This window comes from Macrotis lagotis, chromosome 4 (genome assembly GCF_037893015.1).
Source record: "Macrotis lagotis isolate mMagLag1 chromosome 4, bilby.v1.9.chrom.fasta, whole genome shotgun sequence".
NCBI classification, from domain to species: Eukaryota; Metazoa; Chordata; class Mammalia; order Peramelemorphia; family Peramelidae; genus Macrotis; species Macrotis lagotis.
The window spans coordinates 226,473,465-226,494,835 of NC_133661.1; the positions used below are offsets into that span (position 1 = coordinate 226,473,465).

General features: G+C 33.7%; 1 protein-coding gene across 7 annotated transcripts in view; it reads left to right on the forward strand.

Moving 5' to 3' along the window:
• The window catches only part of TTC7B (tetratricopeptide repeat domain 7B), a 340,869-nt gene that overhangs the window by 169,861 nt on the left and 149,637 nt on the right, over nt 1–21,371 (forward strand). For all 7 annotated transcript variants that reach the window (XM_074235507.1, XM_074235506.1, XM_074235509.1 and 4 more), the window contains 3 exons: nt 17,812–17,895; nt 18,741–18,845; nt 20,568–20,685. In XM_074235507.1, coding sequence (XP_074091608.1) covers nt 17,812–17,895; nt 18,741–18,845; nt 20,568–20,685 — 307 coding nt within the window. The remainder of the gene's footprint in view (nt 1–17,811; nt 17,896–18,740; nt 18,846–20,567; nt 20,686–21,371) is intronic.

Here is a 21,371-nt window from a genome sequence, read left to right on the forward strand (position 1 = left end):
ATTCTTAGTATTATTATTATTATTTTCTTATTCTTATCTCTATACTATCTTTTTTATATAGAATTGATATGGGAAGCTAGATGATTCCAGTTCTTCAGGTTTACATTTCATCTGTCCAGAATTATATTCCTTTTTGGGTTTAGGACTTGGTCTGGCCCACTGAACATTGATTTACAAAGGAAAGGAAATATGTTTCTTTGTTGTTATCTTAGGGAAATCATGCATGAACTGATGGTATCTTTAGGACTTAATCCATAGATACAAATCTACATGTTCTAGAACTATTGCCAATGGAAATTGAAGCCATAAGATTGATTCCACATTTGAACTCAGTAGTGACAGATGGACCTGAATTAGCTTTAAAAATGGAGCAGATGAAATAATTATGTTATTTTGCTGTTGCTAGACTACTTTCTACCCTTGTTGTGTTGTTCCTCTTTTCAACTGCATTTTTTATTTTCAACTGCAAAAGTAATATGACTGATTTTTTTAAAACAAATATATTCAAGTATACAAAAAAAGATTATTGGCCTTCTCAAAGTAATTGCTATGGGAAACTTCTTTCACAGTGCTGCCATTTTCAAAACACTTCTGGAATTGTTTTTTAAAATTTGCCTTTATATTGTACTCTGGTTGTGTAGACATATGTAGACAGGTCCCCCATTTTTTTGACTTTCATTTCTAATTCTTGTACTATCTGCATCACAGAAATGTTATAAGGAAAGTACTCCATGAACCTTAAAATTGCTATATTAAATGCAAGATGTTATTATGATTAATTCAGGTGATATGGGTCTTGGGAATGTATTTGGGGGATTCTGCAGGGGGAAGGCTCATTTTGCTCCCCAAACAGATTGGACTTTAATGAAATTGATTGGAAGCAGGGAGGGTGTGGCTTGTTAATGGGCTGTGAAGGCAGTTTTCCAAGAGAATTTAATACAAGAACTCCTTCTGGAAGTGACTGCCCTGCTGTGGATGACACTCATTAGGAGATAATAAGCTCTTCCATGTTTCTTAAAATACATTAATATTTTAAAGGTTCTGTGATTTTGTTATGGGTGCTATGTACTCAGAGGTAGATTACAGCCTTTCTATTACATAACAGAGAATTTTCTTTAGTTGATGTGGCCAAAAAAATTAATCACTGGGTGGGTGGCTTACCTTCTGGTAATGAGCATCCAGATTTAGCTAGGCTGGTCTTCAGATAACTGGCATATCATCTGTCACCAGACTTGTATTCAGAGATGTTCCAGCTTGGTAAGAACTTAGCTCAAACTTTCTTTGCACTGGCATGACCTATGTGAACCCAGGATCATTCTCAGATTTTTCTCTTCTCACCCCCTCCCCCTTGAGAATTTATTCTGTGTTGGAGAGACAAGTGGACACAGAATGGCCCTGCCCCCCTGGAACTTATTTTATTCTATTGATTTCTTACAAGTCTGCTGATATAATGAGGAATTTTAACAAGACTTTAGAAGTATTTATCAAAAAGAATACTTTAATAGCTTTATACTGGCATCCTGTCTCTACCTATTTTTGTTACATAGTATGAAAGCAGAGCTTTGAGGAATACTTAAACATTATTTTGGATCAAGTCTGTGGCCCACTCAGTATGATGTTTATAGTCCCCAATTATGCACACTAATTATCCAGACAAAAATTATTATATATATGTTTAAGCTAAGCATTCTTTACCCACAATTCATAATGACTTTTTCTGACATGACACTGGTCTCTCCATAAGTTCCATCTGGAGAAATTCCAATTTTGCAACACTTTATAATTTTATGCAACAATATGTCCTATTTGGACAGTGGCTTTCAAAGGGAAATTTAAGAGTTTATATTAAAATTCTCTGTTATGAATACTAATTCCTCTTAACATTCCACTTTGTTCTTCTACCATCATGTAGCATTTCTCACTCCTTTAACTAAGATCAAATTATTTTATCCCTTGGGTTTGTGTGACAAAATATCCTTCAACTTCATATTCTTGAACTAATTACTGGTTAAATATTTATTTGTGCCTTAATTTATATATATATATGTATATACTAGTCCTACCACATAATCCTCTTAATGTTCTTGCCCATGTTACCCACTGAAGTGTGATTCAGATCATTAATAACCTCTTGAATAGTTCTGTGATCACTACTTTATATGGATTGACCTTTCTTTTTCCTGGATTCTGTCAACAAGGGGTTACTAACATCCCTGTCATGTTATTCTTTCTCTTTTTGAAGTCTTAGCTCTTCCATCTCCAGATAATTTCACACGTACTTCCTGCATTTTGGTTCCCTTTGTCATTTTGTTTAAAGTTCTTGAGAACTGCCACATGTGATAGTCCTCATATGATAGTTGTGGATGTCTATTTGCCATATTGTCTTTCCAATGATGCTCTTTCCTTTTTTACATTGGCTTCTTTTTGCTGATATTTTTTGGATTTCACCATCTAGGAATCTGTATTATGTGTTCAGGAGTAGTACACCCACTTTCTTATGGGAACTGTTGTTTTTCCCTTTCTGCCACCCATTGTGCTGAGATTCATAACATCAAGTTCTTTTTATGCTCCAGGATTGGCTGTATTTTTGCATTCTGCCCACATCAGACTCTTTTCAACCAGACGCTGGACAAGTATGATGACATTAAGGGAAACACCAACTGAATATTTGTCACATCTATCTTCTAACAATTTTATGTATAGTATATAATATTTATCATATTGCCAAAGCTATGACTTTTCATGTTTAAGGACTAATTTTGAGGCTTCTTGAAAGGCTTGCGTAGGAAGGAGAAAACTGGTTTTTTTTTTCTTCCTTCAATTTAAGTAGCAGTTCTAGTTGGCATGACAACCTAAGCTATTAAAAGTAAAGCATCAAACACTGTCTCCTCTATTTTTTAGAATGAACTAAAGCTGCTAAAAAGATTGTTTTTTTGCTGTTGACTATTAATGGCTCTTTGGTGGTACTAAGCTATAAAAACTTTTTTGAAGGATATATATATATATGTATTATATATATGTCTACTATATATCACTTTAGATACAAAGAATAAATGTTATTTTTATTCTTTCTATGTAAAGTAATACATATAATCATTTATATAAAATCTCAGTAATATTTGACCCATGTGCCATGATGGCAAGCAGCACTGAGAATTATGTAGAATAGTTTTATTGCCTCTTAGGATCATATTTATCTTTATTTATAGAATATTTATAGAGATCGAAGGAACTTTAGAAAATCATCATCATTTTTCAGTCAGGAAAGAACTATGCCTAATATCATCCACATAGGGCAGGACTGTCCAAAATATGATTGTAGTAGGCTGTATGCCACTGCAGTTTGTTTTTATGCAGCCCCCCTGTGGGTTTACTTAATGCTTTAGTAAATGAAGTCAAGCTACTGCAGAGCTCTCACTAAAATGGCAAATCAAAATATATTGTCTATTGTTTCAATAAAAACTTTTAAAAATAAGGTTGGACAGCCCTGACATAGGGTGTGACAGTCAATTTTAAACCCAGGGCCTCTGACTCCAAACCAATTTACCTTCCATATTCTCTTTTGGTTTTTCTTTGACTTCCTAAAAGTTCTCTGATGCAGACATGAGTCTAGTTTAGTTATTACTCACTAAACCATATTTGTTCAGACTTTAAACAAAATTAGAATGGGCCATATGGAAATGAGACAGTGATTATATGTGTTTTTATTTCTCCTAACTTTTAGTTTAATACATTGCACATAGTGAGCCCTTAATGAGTGAATTAATAGTAGAAACATTCTTCTTGGTTTTCTTTCTTTTTTAGAGAAAAGTGTATTTTGTGATAAATTCTGAACAAATTTAGATGGTAAGTAGGATACAGAGATGAACAGCCAAAATAGAAAGGCATTTTTAAAGACATTTAAAGAGACAGGGCAACTGAACATATAGCAGATTCTTTTTTTTTTTTTTTTTTAGTTTTTTTTGCAAGGCAATGGGGTTAAGTGGCTTGCCCAAGGCCCACATGGCTAGGTAATTATTCTGAGATCAGATTTGAACTCAGGTACTCCTGACTCCAAGGCCAGTGCTCTATCCACTGTGCCACCTAGCCATCCCAGCAGATTCTTACATTAACCGTTGTGTTGTATATCAGGAAGATTCACCTCTCTGAAGAGTCCATTTCCTCTCCCATTTCCTGTTGTTTCAAACTCTATCATTATTGCTCTTCTTATTACAGTTTTAAAACACATACATAATCCAGGAGAAGAGGTCTTTTTAGGTTGAGACAGAGAATTTGAATAGAGATAAGTAAATGGGAAGGGAGCGGAGGATGTCACATAGAGATAACTTTAAATTTGTTCCAATAAAGAGCTCCCAACAATCAAAGGTAGTTCCCTTAAGATAGGAGTGCCCAACCTTTTGGATCTTTTGGACCACATCACCCAATAAAAACTTGTCAAAGGCCATATAAAAAATTTATTATTTATACAAATTTATATATTCATATTATACATAAATATAAAAGTGTAAGTATATAGTTATTTATATGAAACATAATATAGAATAACTTATGTAAACTTATATTTATAAACATATAAATAAATTTTATATATAATAGGCATTTCTATTTATATATTAGTATAAATTTATATAACTCATTTAAATACTAAATTCGATATATATGACCCTTGATAATTTTTTTGTTGGATGATACAGCCCAGAAGAGCTAAAAGGTTGGATACCCCAGGTAAAAAGTTCCTAACAGCAAAGGAAAAATTTGAGCAAAGCTCATGTGACTTTAACTCTTTGGTTTCAATGACATAGATCAGTTACTGTTAATATTATATACTATATGTATTGTTGTCCTCTCCACATTAGACCATATGACAAATCTTGGAAGGGTATTTTTTTAAGTACTATTTTGACTGGATAATCTCAAAGGACCTCATACATTCTACATTCTGTAGAATGAATGAAGTCCTGTTCTAACAGCAATTGATATGAAAAAATTTGGAACTTTTAGTGCTTTTGTGAATGCAATGTGAGCTAACAGTGTAATATAGGTGATGTGAAAACTAGTGTTGTCTTAGGCTTAAATAATAAATATAATGTCTGGAGTAAAGATACTTATAATTTTGCGTTTGGTAGGCCTCATCTAGGTAGTTTGATTGTTGTTAGCAAACTAGAGCACATTGAAATGAGTACAACCAAGACAAAAGAAGGAAATAAAAAACATTTACTAAGAAGATTAGTTGAAAGAACTGGAAATTTATCCTGGAGAAAAAAGACTGGGGCTTATGGGGACAGTAATAGCTATCATAAGTGTCAGAGAGACTGTCATATGAAAGAGAGATTAAACCTTTTCTTTATGGTTCCAGAGGGAAGAATTGGGACTAGTAGGTGAATTTTACATTAAGGCATATTTTTGCCCAGTATAAAGCATATTCTGACAATTAGAATTGTCTCAAATGTAACCTTCAGTGGAAATATTCAGGCAAAGGTTAAATGACCACTTGTCAGAAATGTTGTATAAGAAATTCCTATATGGATAAGGAGTTCAACCAAATGACCAGTAATTGTCATCTAACTCATAATATTTAATGACTTATCTATACTAGAACCTTAGAGTGAATTAGAATCACAGAATTTTAGTTGATTGGCACTTTGAGACCATTTTGTCCCACCTCATATTCTTTCTTATTCCCTGATAGATGATTGTTTGGTCTCTACCCAAACATTTCTAATGGCGTTCTTACTCTTATCAGGAGCTTGTTTCCATTTTTTGTGATAGTACTATCATAGCAGCCAAGTGGTGGAATAGGTAGAGCACTGGACCTGGAGTCAGGAAGATCTGAGCTCAAATCTGGACTCAGAAACTTATTAGCTGTTTGACACCGGGCAAGTCACTTAACCCTGTTTGTATCAATTTCCTCATAAAATGAAGATGATGATAGAGCACTAATTCCCAGAGTCGTGGAGATCAAATGAAATAATACTTGTAAAGCATATAGCATAGTGCCTGGCTAAATAGTAGATCCTATATAATTGCTTATTTTTAAATTGGACCTGAATTTTGCCTCTTTTAACTCTTAATTTGTCCTAGTTCTCCACCTTAGCGCAATATAGAACTCCATGTAATAGCTCTTCAGATTTATTTTTTATTTTTATTTTTTTTTAGTTTTTGCAAGGCAATGGGGTTAAGCGGCTTGCCCAAGGCCACACGGCTAGGTAATTATTAAGTGTCTGAGGCCGGATTTGAACTCAGGTACTCCTCTGACTTCAAGGCCGGTGCTCTATCCACTGTGCCACCTAGCCGCCCCAGCTCTTCAGATATTTTGAAAACATTTGTCCTCTTTCCTTGATCTTGTTTTCTAAAACTTAAATACATTTAATTCCTTTAGCATTTCCACAGGTTTTATTGCTTCTATCCCTTCACCCTCCTTTGGGTAAGATCTCCTTGAAAATGGATCCAAAGGGGGCGGCTAGGTGGCGCAGTGGATAAAGCATCGGCCCTGGAGTCAGGAATACCTGGGTTCTCAAATCCAGTCTCAGACACTTAATAATTACCTAAGGCCGTGTGGCCTTGGGCAAGCCGCTTAACCCCACTTGCCTTGCAAAAACCTAAAAAAACCCCAAAAAACAAAACGAAAATGTATCCAAAGCTGAACAGTATTATTCCAAATGTGTTTGAAAGAACTAAGAATACTTGCAATTAAGTGGATTGATCTTTTCCTCTCCCTGAGTAATTTTTAAAATATAAACTTCAGTGAAATAAGCAAAATCATATGTAACACCACAAACTAAAAATATTCTAGTGTACTAAATGGAAAATAACAAAAGTATTATAGTATTTCCCTTTTTGTTCTCTTTTTTATCTTTGTATTTATCATTTTGTTAGATTATTTTATGAAGCTTTAATGCTTATTGTTGTTTCTCCCTTTATCTTTAAACCTCCCCTCCTCTCCCCCTTACCTTAAGCTTTCATTGATCGTATAGGAAAGCTTTAAATATATTAATGGATTTTTCGAGGAAAAAGCCTTTGTGATGTGAAGAATTTTATTTTAATACAGATAATCACCTTTGTAATTTTATGTTTCATTAGTTTAGTTTTCTATGTAGCAAAGAAACAATGACTTTATAATGTATTTTAATACCTTTAGTTTTCACTAATTTAATATCTTTAGTTTTCACTGATTCACTCATTATTTCATATTGCATCATTTTGTATAACTTTTTTCTGTATATCTTTGTGTTTTTCAGATTTGCCATTTTATCACAGAATTAATTGAATAATCACACCCTGATCTATATGGCAATTCCCTCGTTGTTGGACATGAAAAGTTTGTTTAGCTGTTTATCGTTATAAAGCAGTCAACTGTGAATAGTTTGTACAGAAACTTCTTTTTTTCCTCTCTTAATAACAACCTTAGGATTAGTAACTATTGGTCAGAGTTAAAAGCCATGATCAATTTTGTAACTTACTGTAAATTGGCAAATGATTTTCCAAAAAGATTGTACAATTCTTACTTCCAGTGTCAGTGAGATAATAATGTACCTATTTCCTTAAGGTCCTGAGAGTAATGACTTTTAATAGTTTTGAAACTATTTGATGAGCACAAGCTTATAGCTAAAGTTGTTTCAGTTTGTTTTCTGTAATAATTGTCCAGAGTGATTACTTTACTCAAAATTAATGATCCCTGTGGCAGGACCTAGGAAATGGGTCCTCTTATAAATTTTTGTCCCTTTCTTATAACTTTGAATGTCAGGTTTTTTTTTTTTTCAGATAGGAATATGGTGCTTTCCTCTCCTCCAAATGTTTTCTTTTCTTTTTCTTTTTGGGTATGTAAAATAAAATCCACCTATTTTGTTTGCATTCATTTCTTGCATTTGATTAAAAAAATTATTTCATACCCCACAGAGACAAATATATCATTTCTCTTTTTGACAGTTTAAGATGTAAACTATTTTTTAGGGATAGGAATTGCACCTGTGATGTCATTAGTACAGGAAATTCCCTGGTGAGGCAGCTCCTTCTGCTAAGGCTGGTTGACACTTTCTTTGCAACTTAAAGTCTGAGAGTTGCCTAGATCTCTGAGAGATTCATGCCACTATGAACCCAGGGTTTCTTAGTTTCCAGACCAGTTCTTGACTCATACTTGATTCTAAACTTCCTCTCATTTTATTATATCATATAAATATAGTTCATATCTATATACATTATACATATTTATATATAGAAAGAAATCTTTTAATTAAAAGTGTTGTAAAAATCAGGATGAAAGATGTGATAAATTAATTGCCAAATATTTGATGTATTTCCAGATGAATTCTAAAGTTCTTTATACCATTAAACACTAAACTTCTTTGTTACTTCAATTGGATTTTGGGTGGTTGTTTTTCTAATGTTGAAAAAAATTTAATATTTGACAGTTTTGACTTTTTCTTGTGGATCTAATGATTGCTTTTGAAATCCTTTTATGAGACTGATTTAATATTTAGATCATATTTTTCCCCTAGGAGGACATCCCATTGTATTTGTGTGTATTGTCAGTACAGTCCAATGTGGCATGGTTTAGTTAAAGGCCTACTGTGTGCAAAATACTATGCCAGGAATATAAAGACAAAAGGGAAAAAAACAAAACAATTCCTGTCCTTAGGGAACTTAGCTAAAACAGGGAAGAGAGCACTAACAACAATGGAGGTTAGGAAGGCTCATCTTAGAAGGTGAGCTTACTCTTGAAGCTTGATGCAGCCCCTTGAAAGTTCTTAAATACAGAGCTGACGTGGTCTGTGGGTGGCCATATGTATGCTTTAGGAAGATTATTTGAACAGCTAGCTGTTCAGTGAATGGATTGGTGAGGGTTTGGGAAAACTGGAAATCAAAATGGGAGGTTTGGATGTCAGTTCTTGTTTCCTTATCATCTGTGGTCCTTGGATACATGGTAATGGGTTGAGTAGATTTAATTTAAAGGGAATAGGAATAAAAGGTGTCAGGTAGTGGGGAATGAAGAACTGATTTTGAATGCTGGTGGTTGAGAATTCAGAATCACTTGGGAGAGTGTTGCTGTGATGTGTATATTAATAATTGAGGCAATAAATTTCAGTAGGTTATCATTGCCTACAGTGGTAGAGCATCAGGAAGCCTATTACTCATCCAGATATTTGAAATTGAAATAAATTTAGGCTTAATGTAGGAAAAACTTCCTAAAAATTGAATTCTATTCACATGTAGCATTTGTTGCCTTTGGTGATGGATGAGTTCATTAATAACTAAAGGTGTACCAGGAAAAATCTTTGTTATTTAGTAGATTTTTTTTTCAGATACAGATTAGAGTAAATGACTTCTGAGGCATCTTCTAATTTTGAGGAACTAACACTCTGTTGAACTGCAATGTGTCTTCTGTAGAAAATTTTTTCCAAAACTATATTTCCATTTTATATTTTCATAAAGTAAGACTTCAGTGTTTAAATAGAACACTGGCATATACCCATTCTCCTTATTGTAGGGGGAAGGTGATGGAAAAGATGTACAAGCAAATTGTAGCATTTTCTGTAAATTCTTCATAGTTTTGTTTTTGTTTTCCAGCCCCTTTTAATAGCCTGGAAAAAGACTGCTTTATTTGTATCTTATATTTCTACAAAACTTGCCATGTGTAAAATATTTTTTTGTCAAGTAGATTTTTGGGGAGCTAGTTTTAATTTGCTTTTTAAAAGAAGTTTTATTTGATAATCAAATGACAAAGGTACCTGGATTCTTATCCTGCCACTGTCACTTACATAGATGTGTAACCTTACGAGGATTTCCTTCTCCATGGGCCTCAGTTTCTTCACCTTTGAAATGAAGGATTTGGACTGGAATAGTGATTCTCAAAGTGGTATCTGAATTCTCCTGGGGTTTTTGAAAACTTTCTATAATAATACTGATATTTTTGCATATTAAAATACTCCTTCCTTACATATCTGAGGCCAGATTTTCTTTATATACTTCAATTAAAACAACATATTACAGCAGATTGAATGCAGAAGCAGATCAGAGAGTTCACCTGACTTTTATTAAGGTAGACATTAAAGAGATTTGAAAAATTTGTAAAACAATGCCAATCTTTTAATTTTTTATTTGGAAATTAGAATTATTTTTCATAAAAATATGTTAACAGATAACAGGTTAATTTTTATAACTCCTAACAAAATGATCCATAAGTCCATCTAGTTACATAATATAGTTTGTTCTTAATAGTGATGGGTTTTAACTGCAATCAGTCTATCTCAAAACACTGAAATGGAATTTCCTCCCTTTATATTTGTGGATGCTGTCTATTCTTGAATTTAGAAAAGAGAACTTGACATTTCATAGATTGTTTAATTAGATTTTATATGCCAGGGAAGTTGCTAAATCAGAGTTTTTGTTTCTTTTGTTGTTGTTGTTGTTATTTTGTATCAGAATAGTTTCCCATTCTTGGACCCCCTCTGTAGCTGGCATGGTTGATACAAGTCAAAATAATAAGTTATAAGCGAATTAGCTTCTTGGTATAAAAAAGCAAACAGATTTTTTCAGTGACATTTTGACCACTACTCAAGTGATTAAATACTAATTAAAGTCTTAATTATTGCTTTTTAAGGATTCTACTGAATAATTATGGTATTAATTTTAATGTGTGACAGTAGTCTAATTGCAAATAATAGATTTCTTTTTCATGTTAGAAATAATCCTGCTTTCCTTTGTTAACTAATTTGTCATCTATTCATTAATTACTCCTAAATCTATACTTCTGATTCTGATCTTTCATCCCCATTCTATTCTTCTGTTTCCATTTCAGTGACTGAAACCTGAAACTAAAATGTCTTAGATAACTGAACTTGTGTTCCTCTCTAAACAAATTCTCCTGTTTACCTGTTTAACCACTGATTTCCTGCCTCCCTAACCTTATCAAGTTAAAATTATTTAACTCTTCTGACCATTACCTTCCCAATGTCTAATTCCTTGTATACTGTTGATTCTTCCCCTACTGTTTCTTTTCCATTCCCATAGCTTATGACTTCTCTTGGGTCTTTATCATCCTTTTCTTAGATTAATGAAATAATTGCACTCGAAGTACAAGGTTGTTGGCAGCATTCTGAGGTACTCACAGTAGACTAGATTCTATCAAGAAGTTTTTTTATGGTTAGATTTCTTGGGTTTCCAAAGTTTTCCTTATTTGCATCAATGTTGCTTTTTTCATAGTGTTTTATTTTAAATAACCTGGAACCCTATTCTGATTAACCCTTCAATTTTTGTCCTCATATTTCTTGCCTATGAACTTTTCTTATTTGTACATGTCAGACCAGAAAGAAAATGTGGGTTTCCTGCACATGCTTTGGGAATAGGAGCCTAAAAACTTAGCTTATATCTTAGAAAATTGCAATATTTGATATTTATATAGCATCTTAAAAATTGCAAAGCATTTTACATATATTATTTGATTTGAACCTTGCAACACCTTGCAGTTACTAAGTGGCAAAGTTAATATTAAAACCCAGCTCTTTAAGTTCTTAGTCCACTCTTATTTCCGAAACCCTATGCTTAAAGTGTAGGAATATCCTTCTTTTCACAACCATTCCACCTTCCTTATGTTTCCGAGTAAACAGCAAAGCAGGAATAGGGAGAAAAAAATTAAACACTATATATATATAGGAATTTAGCCCCAAGGTCAAAGTGGGAAATTGAAAACAAATGAGTTGAAAAAAAAAAAGATTATATAAGCATCAAATTCATTTTTTTTCTGTTTACTTTCTTATAATTTGCTTTGAGCTACTTTATTAAATAATAAAGGTTGTATGTAAAATTGTATTTCTTATTTTATATATTGATTTAGCTAGTGGCATATGCTGAACCCAATGTCTAACTTCTCCCTACCCTAATCTGTCCTACATAAAACTCCTAATGGTTGCCATGGCTAAAAAACAACACTGGAAATCTAGCTTCTCTCATTGTCCTCTTCCCTATTGTTTTAGCAATGGGCATGGCTATCTTCTACAGCTATAAATATGGCAGGAGATCTTGAGCTTGTCACAGACACCTAATGAGATCCATTATCATGATCGTGGTGCCTTTGACACTCTCCCCTCATTTCTCTAGGCTGTGCCCAGAGCAACTATGTCACTGTCCCCATGATTGGACTCAAATGTTTCTGATGCTGCCACCAATGATAAAATCCTGGGTTTCTTCCTCTTCTGCTACTGCTCATTAAAGGTCATTGGCATCATCTTCTTTCTTGTTCTCCCTCAATTGGAAGCTATTGAATCTCTCATTTTTGGGGGGTAGGGAGGGGACGTTTTCTTTACTTTGCTTACATATGCTTTACATTTGTAGTCCATTTTGTTTTCTTGTTCCATCCCAACCCCTTGATTATAAAAGCCTTGAATGTACCCCATTAATTTTGTTCAGCTCAATGTTCAGCATGTGATAGGTACTTATAGACCTGGGATTCTGTAGTGGATTATTATAGGGATTTGTACTTGATTTTGTGCTGTAATCAGGGACTTGAATAAAAGTTTAAATGATAGGCTCATCAGATTTAGAGATGATTCAAAGGTGGGAGAAATAGTTCCTAAAGGATGTTTGGTAGCCTAGAGCATTAGACTCAGTCTAATAATTAAGATAAATGTAAAGTCTTCCACTTGGGCATAAAAATTAAATTCCACAAATGAAATGGGGGAGGCATGGGGAGGCAGAAGTCATTCTGAAAGAATCTAGGTGGGAATGTAAGCTTTTATTAGTGAAGTAATGAGGCAGTTAACAAAAAAATGATGATAATCCTACTGTACTCTGTCCTTATCAGACCTGATATTGAATTTTATATTTAGCTTGAGACACAATACTTAAAGAAGGACATTAAAAAACTAGTGTCTAGAAGGGGGTAGCCAGGACCTGAATTCATAACATAAGATTGTTTAAAGGAACTGGGGGAAAGATGCTGGGTTGGGGAAGGAAATAAAATTGCTATGTTCACATTTTTGAAAAATTGTCATATGCTGAAGGGGTTCAATTTGTTCTTTTTGGCTCCAGAGGGCAGAACTGGAAAGAATGAGGGTTAGAAATTACAAAGAAGACAAGGCTGGATGTTAGGAACCCACTTCTTAACAATTAGAGCTGTCTAAAAACTAGAGCAGCTTGACTCAAGAGGGTGTTGGGTTTCTCATTTTTTTTAATGTTTTTGCAAGGCAAATGGTGTTAAGTGGATTGCCCAAGGCCACACAGCTAGGTAATTATTAAGTTTCTGAGACCTGATTTGAACACAGGTACTCCTGACTCCAGGGCTGGTGCTTTATCCACTGCTCCACCTAGCCGCCCCTGGGTTTCTCATTCTTAAAAGTCTTCAGACAGAGAGTAGAAAGCCACTTGTTATTGATGTCATATTTCTTTTGTATTTCTTTTGAATACGAATTGGGACTGTATACCTGCTGAGGTCACTGCCGCTATCAAATTCTGTGATTCTTTGACTTGTTGGAATAGGGAATCCCTAGGTGGGGATTCCCAATTCCAAAAGAGATAGGTATCACTCATGCAATTTAGAATCTTAGAGAATTTCCTAGAAAAATTTTGAGAGCTTGTGACTTGCTCAGGGTCATGCAGCTACTTTGTGTTAGACTTAATATATGCTTTAAATCCATTTTATTTATGTAGAATCCTGTGCTAAATATTTATATGTGTTTGTGTTCTTTTTTCTATAATTAAATGATATATTCTTTGGAGGTTATGGGGTATGGAGCAAGTTTTGTCTCTGGTCCTTTCTGCTATGCCTAAATTAAGTACTTGGAAATTTTGTTTTACTGACTTTTAGTTCTTAGGATAAAAGGAAATATGTGTGCATGTTTATTTTTAGCATCTAGTTTTTTTTTTCAGAACAAACTGTTTCCATGACTGCTCTTCTTTCATTTATAAGGAAAACAGTTGATATATAATATTCAAACTAGTGAAAAAGAAGAAAAATATAAAACATTTATATATATATAAGTATATATATTTGTTATATATAAATATATAAATATAAACATGCAATTGGCATATCATTGAATTTTTTAGGGTTATTATTAGATTAAGACTGATTTATATTTATTTTCCTCCTCTAAAATTGCTCTCCTTTCCAATCTCCCAGTTTTTGTCTGGGGTTCCACCATTTTTTGAATCCCTTCTACCTTGCATATCCACAGTCAGTTTCCAAGTTGTCTTTTTTTTTTTTAAATCATTCTTTTGGCCCCACTTTTTCTGATTCTAGTCACTATCCTAGCCCAAGTTCTTATCATTTCATAGCATGATTATTCCCCTATGCTCCCTTCATCCAAATCATTTCATACAAATTTTGCTTGTTTTTGATGTCACTCTGTTTTAGAAACTGTTGTTTTTCATACCAAATCTGAATTCCTCAGACTATCTGTTCAAAGTCCTCTATTGACAATGTCTTCCTTTTCCATCCCTGTGTATTCTCATTTCTTTCCAATGTGCATACTCTGCTTGATTAGCCTGAGTTTTTGTTTTTTTGGCCAGGATTATTCCTGCCTCTATGCATTTGCTCATTCTCTTTCCCTATCCCTATTCTCCCTGTTTCCATGCTAATAGAGATAAATGTAAAAGTTTTACCATGGTTTCACAAAATACACAAAATCTAAGTGGTTGGTGCAGTAACTTGCACAATTATATTTGAGAGCTTGTGCCTTGTTCAGGATAATGCAGCCATTTTGTGTTAGACTTAATATATGCTTTAAATCTATTTTATTTATGTAGAATTCTGTGTTAAATATTTATATGTGTTTATGTTCTTTTTCTATAACTAAATGATATATTCTTTGGAGGGTGTAGGGTTGGAGTGATGGCTACACTGTGCAAAGCATCCTTCTCAATTGCCTTTACCATAATTATTCCACCCCATGGTCTGATTGATAGGTAGTACTTATCAGCTGGGGGAAATCTAGAGAAGGACAAACCTAGTAACTGAAGTTACTTGAGTCCATTCAAGGACTGGCTAGAGGAACTCAGCATTATTATCAATTAAAAGAAAAGTTTTTGGGTGGACACAATAGTTGTTTTCACATATTTGAAAGTCTCTTATCTTAAAGAGATCAAGCTTTTTCTTCTTAACTTTAGAAGGCAGATCCAAGAACAGTGTGTGGAAGTTACAAAGGGGAAAATTAAGACTTAATATAAGAAAAAACTTTATAATATTTTGAGTTATCTAGAAATGGAAGAAGTTTCCTGGGAAAGTAATAAGGCCAAGTAATAAGGGACCAAGGAAAGGTTAGATGACCACTTACTTGTCTAGTGTATATTAAAGGGATTTTTTTCCAAGTTTGAGTTGGATTAGATAATCATTAAGGTATCTCTTGGGGTTTCTTTGATCCCCCCAAGATGAATTTACTTCTCTTCTTCCTCTCCAGAATATATAATAAGCTTACTTTACACATGATACTTACTCAAGATGCCTCTTCTGTGAAACGTTTATGTTTCACATGAAACTACAATGATCTTCTTATTATATCAGGTCCACAATAATTTTTACCTTTTATCAATTAACTTTGTAGTTTTCTCTTTTAAAAAAAAAGTCCAGGGGTGGCTAGGTGGTGCAGTGGACATAGCACCAGCCCTGGAGTCAGGAGTACCTGAGTTCAAATCCGGCCTCAGACACTTAATAATTACCTAGTTGTGTGGCCTTGGGCAAGCCACTTAACCTCATTGCCTTGCAAAAAAAAAAGTCCAGCTTTTAAAGTTAGATTATATGTTCTTTTAGGGGGGAAAACCATTTAATTCCTGAAAGCCTGAAACAGTGTTAAGAGCATTGCAGTAAATCAATCATTTAATATCTCCTGTGGACCAGGACCGTGGTAGGTGTTGGAAATACAAACTGCATGACTGACAGAATCCCTACTCACTTGGAGTTTATATTATAAGAGGAAAGAAAATGAATAATTATATAAATATAGATAGAATGAATTGTTTATTCATTTATTCTTGTCTACCTCTTTGTGATCCTATAGACTTCTGTCTATAGGCTTTTCTTGGCAGAGATACTGGAGTGGTTTACCATTTTCTTTTCTAGTAAAGAATGAATAGAAGAGTATAAACTCAAAGTAGTTAAATATAAGCTAGTTTCAGAGGGAGAAAAATGACAGTCTTGGGAGAATCAGAAGACTGTGCATGAGTTTTGATTTGAAGAAAAAGAAGGCTTCTATGAGCTACTGCTGAAGCCCAGAGATATGATATTGAGCACTGTCTAGCAAGACTGGAGAGTCAGCTTGGGGTCAGGTTGTATTGGGTTTTAAAAGCTAAACAATGGAGATTATATTTTATCTGTGAGACATTAGGGAACCACTGGTGTTAGTGTAGTTGGGAAGTCACACAGTCATATCTACACTTAAGGAAAATAACATTAGCCTTCTAGTATAAAGGCTGAACCAAAGTGAGGAGAGAACCAATTTGCTGTCTTTTGCAATAAGCTAGGCAAGAAGTGATGTGGATCTGATATAAGATTATGGTTAAATGGGGAGAAAAGATTTATTTTTATTAGGTGTAAATGATAGGAGGTGGTAATAAGAGGAGATTTGATCTGTGTAATGAGTGACTGTGTGGAGTTAGGGATGATGTCAAGGTTTGGTGACATGGAAACTGGAAGAATTGTTTTGCCTTTGGGAGAAATATGGATGTCTGGAAAAGGAATGGGGTTTTAGGCAAAGATGAGTTCTATCTCAGACACACTGAAGTTTAGGATGTCTCATTGACATCCTGTTTGCCATGCTCAGTAGACAAGTGGTAATGCGAGTTCAGAGGATGATGAAATTACCAAAGAGAGTATAGGAAGTCAATAATGGGGGGCTCGGACATGACAGAGTCTTTTTGAGTACTCAGAGTGAGATGATATTATGTGGATGATGAAGAGAGGGATGTCATGAAACCCAGAAAAAAGAGAGGATCCAGGAGGAGAGAAAATGGTTAGCATTACTGGATATAGAAGATAGATTGCATGTGATGAAGACTAAGAAAATATCAAATCTGGCAATTAAGAGATCATTGGTAACTTTGGAGAGAACAGCTTTAAGTGGAGTAATGAGGTATGAAGCTAAATTGTAAAGGCTTGAGAAGGAAGAGGAGTCCTATGGGTAGGTAGTTTACTTTCTTTGCATTTACTTAAGAATAAAGATAATTTGCTTTTATGTAGTACTAGATACTTTGTAAAGTGCTTTTCTCATAACTTGCCAACAAGATGAGTAGTGTCAAATACCATCATCTGGGTAACAGAAAAGTGAAGTGAGCTGCCTAAGATTGCAAAGTTAATAAATGACAGGTTAGGAACTTGAACTTGAACTTTTTCCTTTGCAGGAAACACCAAAACAACAACACCGAAAGTTTCGTGCATAGTTTTTTTTTTTTTTAAGCCAGGTCTTTAATTGCTTTGGGGATGGGGAGAGGGGAGTTCCCAGTAAGCAAACTTCTACCAGTGCTGATCAGCACATGGTCTAAAAATTATCAGTCCTCCCCCACTCCCCTCTTCCACTATCTCTCCCCCTTCCATACTTCCTCACTACCAAATGACTTTTCTAGGCTAATATCATTAGTTTGTGTCAGAGACAGCAAATTGAGTTCTGATTTTCCTTTCGATTAGGCAGCTCTTAAGTTAATTAAAGTCTATTTTTATAGTGTGCCATCCAGTATTTACAAAAATTCCAGAATATACACATGATTCACCCATGAATTATTCTGGACATTCCTTCTAGAGGTATGCCTTGGAAACTTTGATATCTGTTCATCATTTCTATATTCGTAACTTATGATTTGCTTATCTTTACTTTTTTCTTTTCAAATTAGTGTTTAGAAAGAGCTATGAAGTTTGCATTTGAAGAGTTCCATCTCTGGTACCAGTTTGCATTGTCATTGATGGCAGCAGGAAAAGTGAGTTACCCTCTTTTATGTGCAGTTCTCAATTTGAGTAGTTCTGAGGAATCTGTAGCCAGAAATTAAATTGCATCTTATGGAAGTTAAAACCAAATGTTGGGAATCATATTCAAGAAAACAATTGAAGCCATTGGACTAGCCAGGTTTGCTGATCTGGGGGAAAACATTTTGGAGAGAATTACCCTCTGTAATGGGTCTTTTCTTAGAAATTTGAATAATAAAACTTGGGAGGAAGACTCAAGTCTTGAACACAAAGCTAAAATACAATTTTAGGGAAGTAGTTTGAGGGAAAATTTTCTAGAAGAGAAAATCCAATTCACTGTTTCATTCTGACCCATTTAATGCTTATTCTGTTAGTGATAAGGTCCAAGATAGAGGATTTTCTATTTATTTAAGGGAAAATTAGCCAAAAAATTGTATAATAAATGATAAATGAAATAGATATTCCCACCCTTAAAATATAAACTTGTTTCCGTGTTTAGTAATCATTTTGTTATAAGGAATGATTTGTATGTTGAAAAAAACTGAATTGATTTGAGTGATTTTCCTCTTTACTCATATTACTAGGCAAATTAATGTTCTCTGAGGCTTCTGTCAAAAGCTGCAGTGCCTTATATTTATTAGATTAGATTAGATTTTGGTGGGGGAAGGACAAGAAGATTGATGAAAGAGGAGAATCTCTGCAGGGATTTCTTTGTTTTATCAGAAGTTAAAAATTAATTAGGAATCACTTTGATAAAAATAATTTTTCTTACCCAGCCCCCTCCCCAAGATATGCTTTGTCACAAATTTGTCACAGATTTTATAATTGAGTTTCATAGAACTATTTCTCTCTTGTTAAGTCTGCTCGTGCTGTAAAGGTCTTGAAAGAATGTATCCGTCTGAAACCTGATGATGCTACCATTCCTCTCCTGGCTGCAAAGTTATGTATGGGTTCTCTTCATTGGGTAAGTAAGTTAGTGCTTTAAAATCCTCATTAAATTTGAAGATTATTTCACCATGTTAATTCATAGTCATAGAAACATTAGCTCATAAATATTGTAGCAATAGAGTATTAGAACTGTTTCCCTGTTGTTATCTTCCTTTTTGAAATGGGATGCTACTTAAAAGTAGCATGTAAGTAAACATTTTATACATTGACTCATATTTTAAAATATGCTTATTGTTTAAAGAAATCCTTTGGTGAATCCTTTTTAAAAAGTGAATCATCACTTCACTTACTCGTGGTACAAATCTGGATGTTTACTGGGTTTTGTGTACAGCCTGCTGATCTTGTATAAAAACAGGTTCTACTTCTTTTCTACATTTTTCCCCCCCTTTCATTTCAGTTCAGCACACATTTATTGAATGCAAAGGTCTGTGTATTGTTATTCTTCAAATGTGTATTGAATTATGCTTAGATGTAGTGTGGATGTGTGAATTTCTAAAACTCAGTCCCTTAAACAGAAACAGAAAGCTCGGGTACTAATGGTAAAGGTTCCCAATGATAGAAAGATGTCAGCTAATATCTGGTAGAGTGATTAATTTTTTTCACCTTCAAAGATCATTGGTTAGATTTTTCAAGGGAAAGTTTGCCACATAGTTAACTCCTATTGATTTTTCAGTTTTAGAAATAGAAAAGTAAACACAATGGAAAATTAATCTTTGAACTATTTAAGTTCTGTCTGACTAAATGTAGAAAAAGGTTGTATTTTCAAAGACAAAACATTCACTTGAAAAGCATGGCTTTCAGGAAGTTGTGTTAATGTTTGCAGGATTCTGCAAAGATTTGTACGGTACTACTGACATTTACGAGCCTGGAATGTTGGAGATAGGTGGCTCCAAATGGAAAAATATGGATCAACTTAAAAGAATTTTTGAATTTTAAATTCAATTTGAGTTGAAAATTTTGGTTTCTAGAAGGAACTGTTGTGTTGCCCTCCATAAATGTTACCGTTTTTTCTAGTTTTTAAAAAAAAGCATTTTGAATTCTTGTGTATATAGTTTATTTGAATTTTTGTTATTCTGTGTACATAGCTTATTACTTGTCCTAGATTATAAATAACTGGAGGGAAATGATTTCATTTATTTTTATTTATCTTTGTTTATCTTTATTTATCTTTGTATCTCCTCCAGTGTCTAAAATAGTATTGTAATTACTTATAGAGGGAACTTAATAATGTCTTTTGAATGAATGAATGGGTGAATGTATTGAATAAAAACATCTGAGTACTATTTAATAATTTTTAACATATAAGATGAAAGAGGATCCGTGTTTTTTTCAACTAAACCAATCAAAGGAAAAACCTTAAAAAATTATAATTTTAAAAAATTTTGGACTATTGGAAATGTTGAATGGAGTTTTAGGCAGAATATTGGAGCTGAGAGTCATAGAATAAGACATGGTAAGAGACCTAGTGATGACTCCTAGAGCAATAAAGAGAGATTTTTAAAAAATCATTAATTGTTAGAAGAAAAAAGAAAAAAAACAAAGTAAGAATTTTGTGTAACTATGGTCCCAAAGAGACACCTCAGTGTAACCTCAGAGTCTGGCAGTTTCTCTTAACATTTTTTTTAATGTAACCTAGTACATTTCTGCTTTCAACCATACATTCTTATAGGAGCTTATGTAAACAACTGATCTAAGGTAGTCAAATAAATTATATCTTTAAACTTGTCTTCTTTTTCAGTTGGAAGAAGCTGAAAATTTTGCCAAAAATGTAGTTGACATGGGAGAGAAAACATCAGAGTTCAAAGCCAAAGGTTACTTAGCTTTGGGACTCACTTACAGTCTGCAGGCCACTGATGGTAAGATTAAGTCAGGGCAAGAATGGATTATTTCATTTAAGAGTTATTCTCTTGCAACCTATGTTGCTATCTTTGAGATGTTTCTATAAGCAAGGAAAGAATGATTTTCCATATGTAAAAGAAGAGTGGGCTATTTGATCTGCATCTTTATAGACTCCTTTATACTCATGCCAATCATTGCAAATAGGTTAGGTTGTATATTAGTTCTGGAGCTATGAGCCTTGTGGGACCAGATCCAACCAACTTCTCACCCATATGTAGTCTGGTGGTTTCTTTATGGAAAGGCTTGTTGGGTTTCAGAGATAATGACTTAAACAGTGTCTCACCTCTTCAATAAATTTCTTATATCTAAGCAATGATTGCCCTCTCTCTTTACTAGCAATTGTTGTGCATATAAAAGTGGAAAGGAAAAAAAAATATATATATATATATATATATAATATTTGGAAACAAACAGAATATAGACTTTAGAATTAGCTCTAGCTGAGTTACAAGCATCTCAGATTATGTTCTGAAAACTTGATATATTTATAGCTAATCTGGATTTTCAATGTTATTGGTTTCATTATGTGCTTTTAAGAGAACTCATCTTGGAGATGCTTTCTTTGAATAGTCTAAGAATCATTCTTAGTACTTCCATTACTAATTTTTCACAAAATTTGACATATCCTGTGGATTTTGTATGT